Here is a 9,967-nt window from a genome sequence, read left to right as displayed (position 1 = left end):
AATTGAAGAAGAATAGAAAACTGACCATGGATTCAACTGAGAATTAACCTTGAAAGGAGACAATCAATCTATGGAAAAGAACAGAGAGAGAGCCCAACTCAACCAGCTGGGAAATTGCACAAGGAAGGATTAGAGTGAAGATTCTAGGAGCAGAGAAAGTAATTAGGGCTTGAAGTACCTGAAATTTTAGTTTCCTTTCTCACAAGTGTTCCCTATGTGTGTGCATCATTACCATTATATCCTCTACACGAATTTATAGATGACGGTGAATCTATGGGGAGTGGGTGTTTTTATAACATTGTTCTTAGCATGCCATTTAGTAAATTAGTTTGTTTTGGGATAATTTGAGATAAAATCTTCTGGCTGATTATTAAAGGTAAGTTCACCAATGGGATCTTGTGAGTTATTGTTTCTAGGAATGAAGATTTACAAACTATACTAGTCAATGTCTGGGGACCCAACCTAGAAACTTCTGAGTTCAGAATTGAGCAAGGAGCCCCATAGGTACTGCAGTATAGAACTAGAAACTGACTTTGTTCACCAAAAAAAAAAAAAAAAAAAAAAAAAAAAATCTATGAAAAAAGAAGTTGCAAATACCTTCATTTTACAGATGGGGAAATTAATACTCAGGGAGACAATGAAGTACAACATCTAAAGTTACATAGGAAAGAAAAGGCTGAGTTGGACTGGAAGCCAGAATTCTCACTCTTGAGTCTAGTGTTCTTTCCATTGCTCCTACACTCTCCTAATAAGAGAAGAAATATTCCCTCCCTCCCTTTCTTTGTGTTGTACTGTTTTATAGGGTGACCAAAGTGCCCTGGATTGTGAGATGGGGGCCTGAGTTTGGATCTGGCTCAGCTACTCTCTAAGTAACCTTGGCAAATGTCTTCTCTTCTTTAGGTCTCAGTTTCTTCATTTGTAAAACAAAGCGCTAGACTAAGTGACCTTTAATGTTCCCAATAGCTCCACATTTCATTAAGTTGTTTGCTTTATAATAATGACCCATATTTAATTCCTTAGAATAGCAATACAACACCCTTTGACTGTAAGAAGGGATGGAGATGGGGGGAAGGAATGGGGGAAGAGAGACAGAGAGAGATCTCCTCTGCCTCCTGGAGTAAGTGGCTTCCCCATTCTTTTATCCTCACACACACACACCCCACTCCCCCCAGTGGGAGAGACAGATAATTAAATCCTTGCTGGGAAGTGGATTGCTAATTTCAGCTGGAACAAGAGCTGCTGAAACCTGAAACTCCTGTAGTAGGTATGAAATGCTAGGAGCCATCAAATTCCCTTTCAAGTAGTACATCATTTAAAAATCAATAACCAAATACTATGCTCTCCTCGGAAGACTCCCCTGTTAAAACCCTCATTCTATTTGGAGAAGCATAAAAGGCTGACATTTGTTCCATCTTTCTGATGAGGCTGGTAGATTCCCCCATCTCAGTGCAATCTCAGCACTGTATAATAAACATGTAGCGAGGACAGAGCTAGGTTCAAATTCGGACTGGAACACCCACAAATTTCTGCACACAGTAATTCTTTAATGTTCACTGAACGAATGGACAACACTGGGAGAAAGGAAGTGCAAATTTGATTACAACTTACATTCTTTTTACAAGCCTTTAAAGGTTTACAGAGCACTTCCTTCATATCCCTTGGAGGTAGGAATGGCAGTATGGTTAGCCCCATTTTGCAGATGAGTACTGACATTTGTAGAAGGTCAATTGTGTACAGAGTTGGAATAATAATGAGTTTATATGTATATTTTCTTAACCATTATATAGGTTACTACAAGGATTAGGAGATTATACTGAGTTGGAAGGAACCTTGGAGATGATTTCCAACATCGTCATTTTCTAAGTACCGAAACTGAACTAGATGAGATTTACCTAAATTCACACAGATATTATGTAGCAAAGTCGAGATTGGATTTTACTAAAGAGTTTTCTACTCCACCAGTGTCTTCTGCATTTTTCCTGTTGTAAACGCATTGAAAGTAGGAATCCTTTCATTCTTTGCACATATATTCTGGGCACCTAGTACGACGCCTGCATAGTAGGCGCCTGATAAATCCTTGTGGATTGATTGATGCATGTCAATCTGCTCGAAGAAACCAAGTGATTTAATCAATTATTTACAGGAATTATCTGAAGTAAAATTCGAATTCTGCTCTTACCGGATTCCCAAGAACTGTTTCTCCTACGCTAGAGATAAGGAGGATTTATTTAATGTGATTTATTATTAGTCTAAGCTTAATATAGCTTGATATTTATGTGTGTGTATATATACATACATACATATGTGTGTGTGCTTTAAAAAGCCCATCCGGGTGAGGGGGCTAGCCTTTCCCACTGCAGGCGCGCGTACCTCCCATCGCCACCCCGCTGACCCCACCTCTCCCCCAGCCTCCTCCCTTCAGAGCCCGGAGTCCGTCCACAGCTGAGCAGCCGCCGTGTTTGTGTCTTTAAAGCGGCTCACCCGGTGCCTTGCTTTACACTGCGATGTGGGCGTGGTAAAAAAAAAAATCGCGTTGGAAACCCGGGGCAAAAGCAGTTTCCTGCCTTTTTGGAGCCCCAAACAGCTGGGTTGTTTTTTGGAAAGTGTCGCTGTGTGTGTGTGAGCGAGATAGAGACAGGCACACAGACAGCGCGAGCCGGCCGTGGCCGTGGGTCTGCGCGAGCCTCTGGCGGCAGCTGTGAGCAGAACGGGCTGGGACGCGGCGCGCTCGGCGCCCCTCAGCCGCAGCAGGGAAGCTTCAAGCAGCGGCCCCGGGAGTCGGCTAGCTCGGGACGTGCTAAAAGGCGGCAGAGCCCCGGGACTGCTCAGAGCTTCACCCCGACGGTTCCCGGGGGCCGCTCCAGGCCTCCGACTGCGAGTGGATCGTGACTGGTGAATGCCCCTGGCCGGGGGCTACGGCAGATACAGCCCCCCTCGGGTGCCTGGGCGAAGATGAGCGGCGGCGGGGAGGTGGTGTGTGCCGGCTGGCTGAGGAAGTCACCCCCGGAGAAGAAGTTGAGGCGCTATGTAAGTCCGGCAGGAACCGGTGGGAGCCGGCTTGGGGCCGGGAGTTTGGGGTGGATGCTGGGGAGGGGGCTGGGAGCCGCCCCGGGGGGGGGGGGGCTGTTTCTTGCCATTCCCTGGGCAGTGCTCTGGGCCGCTAGCCCTAGACGCTGCTGGGCAGGGCTGGAGTCAGGGGATTGCCCGGGTCCCTGGGAGTCCGGGGGGTAAGGGAGGGGGGGGCGGAACGCACGGATGGACGTCTCGGGGAGTCAGGCTCCACGGGCTGGCGGGAGAAACTGCGGGAGCCTGGAGGAGCTGAAGGCCGGCGGGGAGGGGGGGGGGGGCGGGAACTACTACTTCCCCAGCCCCACTAGCGGGGCGGGAAAGCTGCCGGGAGGAATTCGTGCTAATGGAGCGTGAAAGTGAAAGCCAAGAAATTAAAATGGGACTTGGCTGGGTCGGGGTCGTGGCTTCCCCAGGCCGGTCCCTAGCCGGCTCTCTCCGGGAAGCCTGTGAGCACACCTGCCGCAGGTGCACAGGAGAAAGCAAACAGGCGAGGAGGAGGGGTGTGCCTAAGAAGGGGGGAAGGCTGGGGCTGCTAGGGAGACGTGACCGATCGATCCCCTCTGGTCCAGAGGGGGCCATTCTTGTTGGTTTGCGTATATTAGTGTATATTAGTGTGGGGGCGAGGAGGAGGAAGAGGAGAAGGGGTCGCCTTTTTAGGCGTCTCGGTGGCAAACACATTTGGTATTGAAGTTGTTATTGACGGGGTTTGGAGGGAGAGCGAGAGTTGATTCCCGCGGGCTGAGAGATCTTAAATAGCCCTAAGTGGAGTGGATGGAGCTTGCAGAGAAGAAGGGGGGGTGGGGTGGGGAAAGCCCAGTAGATGGTGGAAGCCACTGGGTGGGGGCGACACGAAGCAAGGTTTGGGGAGAAGGGCCAAGTCCAGGTTCGAGATAGGGCAGCAGCAGGAATAGGTCACCTTTGGCCGCGCACCCTTCTCCCCTTTCTCCGTTTCTTGACGCTGCTCCTCTGGGGTCTAAGTGCGTTATTCTGTGTCTCTTGCCATCCGCGAAGGGAACGTCACCATCGCATGTGCACAACTTGTATCAAGTGACTCATTTGTTTTCTCCTTTTTGCCTTAGTCTGTTTCCCAGACACACGCTGTCCCTCCCCCTTCCTGATGGTGACACTGCAGTTTGTCCGCTCAAACCGGCCGGGGTTTTATGGTTGCAAGCCCCGGGTGGCTCAGGGAAAGAGATCAAGGTTCTCGGTTGCCAGGTGGTGTTAGCTGACGGAGCTTATTGAAATTACTGAGGCGGCCTCTTGGAGGGAGGACAGAGAATGAGACGGAGCAAGCCTACCTGCTTAGCTAGAGACTGAGAACCTGGAAGCGCCGAAAGCCTTTCGAACGATCGTCCTATGCCCTAAACCCTATCCGAAGAATACTAACGTTCGAGTGGTTGGGGATGCAAGCGTGTGCCATTCGGTGGCAAGATCTGGGGTGTCTGAAGCAGAGGTCTTAGCTTAGAGATGCTTTCAGGGGGATGCTTTGTCTATCATCTCCGGAGGTGATCCCTGCTTCCCCCAACAGCATTATTCTGAAACCCGCTTGGAAGTCCATCTGAAACCCATTCCTACTCCCTCCGCCTTCCCCCTCCCGAAAGGAGTTGAACCAGTAATCGGGTCTCCTTGAAGTCACTCCCACAGGCTAGAGAAAGAGAGAGAGAAAAGGGGAGAGAGATTGCCTTCCAGCTGCATTGCATCTAGGGAACTGTGTACAGACCCGGCCCACTGTCAGCTGTGAGCAGTGGCTGGCGGTCCTTTTGGGGACTGGTGGAGGGGAGGGGGAAGCTTACCAGAGTTTCCTGTCTTGGGTTTCCAGATCAGAACCAAGTGAGTTCTGGCCTTTGGACTGAGGAAATGACTTTCTGTTTTTCAAAGGAAGTTTTTGTCCTCCGTTTTCAAATGCTTGTTAGGTCATGGCTGGGGAAGGCTTGGGGAATCAAAATTGGGGTGGTAAAGGGTAGATCCCTCGTCAGATGGGCTTTAGAGGATCATGAGATTGAGAGTGATTTTAGAGAAAATCATGTAATCCAATCCTCTCTGCTCCTTTTAAGGCATTTAGCATATTCTAATTAGTATTGGAGTTATCCCCTTTATTTTCATCTCTATTCAATTGTAAGTACTTTGATGGCAGAAATTTTGCTTTCACTCTTATCTGCACGAGGTCTTGCAGGTGTTTAATTTTTGAGTTCATAAAAATAAAATCCATATAATCAGAAAATATTATGATTTCTTCGTTAGAGATAAAATTTTCCCCTCTTTCAAGTTCAGTGAGAAACTCCTGTAAAGATTTTTTTTCCCCCCAAAGAGAGACACCTACCTAAATTTACCTGCAAAAAAAACTCCTTAACTAGCTGGGGTGGGGTGGGTGGGTCTAAAATCTTCTAGAGATGTTGTAGCCCTTCTGGGAAAACAATAACAGAAAGAAAAGTATACTGTAAAAGTTTGAACCAGTTCTAAGGAAGTTTGTTTCAAAGTCTTGCTACTGAAGCTTCTTGTTGATTTGTGAAGGCTGTATCTCAGACTCCCCTTGGGACTTTTATCTTGGCAGCCATGGGTGGAAGTCAGAAAGCTTTGAAAAGCAATGACAAAAATTTAGTTTCTGTCCTTAAGGAGCCAGAATTCTAATGGGGGAGAAAATAGAAAATACTATGAACAAACAAGGAATATCAGAAAATCTCTGGCGGAATGGCACTAAGCTAGGCTTTAAGTGAGGGGAGGAAAGTACTTTGATGCCTTTTAGTTCAAAGTAACTATTCTCTGAAGCTGTCAGATCTAAGGCCTTCATCTGTTTAAGGTACTTGCTAATGTCATTCAGTGCCAAGTGACTTGACTACCTTGGTCACTTAGCTAATAGGAGGATTCAAATTCTGAACTCTCGATTTCCAAGGCCAATCTCTTTAATCAGTCATGGAGTTTCTAGTCTGATCTCGCTTTACACAGTTTCTCAACTCTGATCCACCTCACCAGCTTGGGGACTAGTCTGGATGGAGAGACTGGGTAGAAGTATAAGTAAAAACTTTCTCTCACAGTGGAACAGAAACTACCCGGGGGCAAAACATCTTCCCCTTGTTTAGCCATTCTGTAGCTTGGGGCATGTTTATGGGGTGGAGTTGCCCATGTTTCCACTTTCCCTATTTTGATAAAAACCTTGTAGACTTCTTCAGCTCCTCCCCTTGCCCACATTCCCTGTTCAGTCTGCTAGAGTTGAAATCACATCAGACTGTCTTTGTAATTCCTGACAAATCACCCCAAACCTCAACTGAAAGGGTGGCTGTGGCTTGGAGAATGTGACTTAATCTGAATAATTAGAAGTTGGGGGCTTTCCCCTTTCTTTTCTCCTTTTCCCCTTTCTTATCTCAAGAAATTCTATTGTTTGGGGGAGCACCTGAGAAGGGAGTGTTTTGGATGGTCTCTGAGGCCAATGTATTTCAGTGAAGTGAGAGAAACACAAATAGCCAATATTACCGTGAGGTGAGGTGATTGATATTAATGAGATTATGTTGTACTGTGCAAATATGCATATCTATAAATATATACACACATGTATATTTATATATGTGTATATATATTTATATATATGAAACAACATATAGTGATCCTGGCAAGTAGGTACTATTATTATGTCCCTAAGGAAATTAAGGCAGAGGGAGAGGTTAAATAACCTACCCAGGTTCACAAAGCTAGTAAATGTGCTGAGTACATAAAGGATAAAAGCAGGATCTCAAGCAGCTTACATTCTAATGGAGGAGACAACATCGAAATATATACAGACTTGTGGCACATAAACTATGTAAATGAAAGATCATCTTAGGGGAAAAGCACTAGCTTGGGGAGAAGAGGAAATATGAGGAAAAGATTGTTGCAGAATGGGGAGAGTGGTTGAGTTTATTCTTGGAGAAAGGCATGGAAGGGGGAGGGTTTGTCATTAAAGAAATCTAGCCAGCAAGGGAAAAATAAGCAATTATATAGTATTTACTATATGCTGGGCACTATGCTTAGTGCTTTTTACAAATATTATTTGATCCTCATTGCAACCTGATATATAGATATTGTTATTTATCTCTCCTTTGTTCTTCAAGAGGACCATGACATCAGGGAGGTGTTGCTATGACCTGCAAATAAGTTGGATTTAAATGGGGGGTAGGGGGGTGTTGTGCAGAGTCACCTGCCACAACTCTCCTTCAGAGCCATCGGAGTCCAGTGGCAAGATGAAGGTCAGGTTGACTGGACTTGGCCCTGAAGGCAGTGGGAGATCTTGTCCTTTTTAAGGTAAGATTTTTTAACAGGTTTCAGTTTGACTGAGACAATTGCCCATTCAGCGATTAAGCCAAGGTAAGAAATGAGGCAAAGAATGGCCCATTCTACCTCCAAAAAAAAAAAAAAAAAAAAAAAAAAAAAAAATCCAATTGGAGAGAAGACTAAATGGGATTTCTGACTAAAAACTGGAAGGTTGCCGTTTACATTATTTCTGAGGCAGTTAGGACCCAAACAATGACCAGATGGGGCTTGGACTATGACCTGTTGTTGGCTGAGCCTGAGTGATTTGGGTTTAAGGTATAGTCCTTATGAAAGAAATCTAGGGTGTAAATCCCCATCTTATGGGGTTTCAGCAGTCAAAATTTACATTTCTTTAGGCAGAGCACCCACGGGTAAGTGTATTATACCTGAGACAGAGAAAAGGATTGGAGAGGGGATAGGAAGTGAGTGGAGATGGAAAGAGAAAAAAGGAGCTGTATTGCCCAACTGGAAATGGCCATTTGGGACAGTTTATCCTGGTTATTGTTTACCCTTAGTTCTCAAGAAGATCATGGCATCAGAAGTTGTGACCCCTGTGCCCAAGGCAGTTCTAAGACTATATCTTGCAGATAAGGTACTGACTTCGTGGAGTAGTTTGCTCCTGGGAAGCTTCCTTTTAAGAGTCAAATCACAGTTCTAGTCCCTATACCTCTCCTTGCTGTGGATTTAAAATAAATTTTGTGTTTCTTTTCACTGTTTCCACTAAGACTGAATTTCCTTGATGTTTCTTCATCATCCCTGTTCTTCATTCAGTTCCTTCTCTCACTATGTGGAAAAGTGAACAGCTCAGGAAAGTGGTAATTAGTTTCTCATACTTTTGTGACTGAGGTCCTGAGGGTCTATCTGCTTCTAATCTATGGACCAACTAGTAATAAACAATGATGTTTGAATAGCTCCAGCTGGAATAGGTGTGTGTGTGCATGCTTATATGTGTAATACTATCCCTTGGGATGGAAGAATATTGGCTTATTTCTACCTTAAATTTGTATACCACTAAACAGCTTTCATGTGCATTAGTTCATATGTTTCTGCCAAACCCATGAGGTGGAGGTAGTACAAGAATTTTTTTTTTATTTTGTCTATGAAGTTCCTCCCAGAGATAGAATGACTTGTTCTGAATTATCTAATTAGCTGGTGGGAGAGCTGAAACTGGAAGAGCCCTTAGTGTATCACCTGCCTTTTCCAGGGCCTGCCTTTCCAACTCTGTGGAGATCTTAGACACATTGATAAGTGTTTAGTCTTTTAAGGCCTAATGGCCTTTTTGCAGATAGCTAAGACTTATGTAAGTACAAAGGAAAGATTGATTGGAAATTTTTTAAACCAGTGAAATAAATATCATTATCACCATCCCACTATGATACTTAAAATCCCATGCTTGTTTTGTCTATTTTACCTATTTTAAACTTTAAAGTTCTAAAAATAAATTTCACTTCTGTAGTTTAAATGCCAAAAACTAGTTTTTAAAATGTTAATTGTTTTTCTAGCTCAGGTAATTTTAAGAAATGCCACCACACTTATTGACAATCTTAATGTCTTGAATCAAGTTTTCCTTTTGTATTTTGGTTACATCCAATCTATAAGCCTGAATGTAGACTGGTTTCTGTGAATTTTCTTTAATTTTTAAAATAATAAGTATCTAGGAGATAGGGATTTGAATTAGGATTTCTCTAGTCTAAAGAACTCTCTTCACCAATGAGGTTCAGCACCTTCTAGGTAACTGGGAGTTGCCTAGAGCATTGGGAAAATAAGGTCATATAGCTAGTATGTGTCAGACAGAACTTCGACCCAGATCTTTGGGATTTTGAAGCTAGTTTTCTATCCAGTGTGTCATTGGTTACATTCTCAGCATATGTTATATGATATTATTACAAGAAAATTCTGAGACAGGTGGTATAACAGGCAGGGGTAATGGCAGAGATTACCTAGTCTTGTCCCTGGTCTGCAGGACAATCTGGCATGTTAGACAGGCCAGATGCCCTCAACCGCAGGGATGATGCTTGAATTGGACAGTGAATGTTATTTGTAGTTAATTACAAAACCTCTGATTTCTTGAACTTATTTAAGGTTCAGTTCTACATTTTGTTTTGTATTTTTGCTGAGTTGTTAAGCTTAAAATATTTTTTTCTAAATCTATTCTTGAGCAAAATTTTTTGTTTGCTCTATGTCCACAGACTCTCTTCAAAGCAGAAAATATAGCAATGAACTAAATACCTGATCCTGCCATGAGGCCTTTGTAATCTACAGAGGAGACAAGACGGACAATTATGAGATGGCATTTGATGAGTACATAGTGGGCCAAGCAAAGTTGTTGAGGGAAATCTTGGAGAAGGGGAGATTGCTTACAGAGGAAAGGTGCCTCCTGAAATATGCCATGAAGGGAGGGATTTTGGCTTTGAGAGGCAGAAATGGAAAAAAGTTCCTTGTAGACAACATCAGGGAGTCAGAGCACATAGATGGGAAAAGGAACATGACTCTTGTGTGATCTGGATTGGAGAGTGAATAAACAGTAGTTGTGTGATTGTTTCTGAAGGGCAGGATTCCTGCATCTCCCCTAATACAGGCTGCATGTGCAAGTAATCTTGAAAGAATGCAATTCCTT

The 9,967-nt window shown here is 44.2% G+C and overlaps 1 protein-coding gene across 1 annotated transcript in view; it reads left to right on the top strand.

Moving 5' to 3' along the window:
- Positions 1-2,398: 2,398 nt before the first annotated feature.
- Positions 2,399-9,967, top strand: part of GAB2 (GRB2 associated binding protein 2) — a 249,075-nt gene continuing 241,506 nt past the window's right edge. The window contains exon 1 of the mRNA XM_003764621.4: positions 2,399-3,027. Within this exon, the coding sequence (XP_003764669.1) occupies positions 2,953-3,027 (75 nt within the window). The 5' untranslated portion in view covers positions 2,399-2,952. The remainder of the gene's footprint in view (positions 3,028-9,967) is intronic.

Source organism: Sarcophilus harrisii, chromosome 3, assembly GCF_902635505.1.
Source record: "Sarcophilus harrisii chromosome 3, mSarHar1.11, whole genome shotgun sequence".
NCBI lineage: Eukaryota > Metazoa > Chordata > Mammalia > Dasyuromorphia > Dasyuridae > Sarcophilus > Sarcophilus harrisii.
The sequence above is the reverse complement of the archived record's forward strand: the minus strand, read 5'-3'. Positions and strand labels throughout refer to the sequence as shown.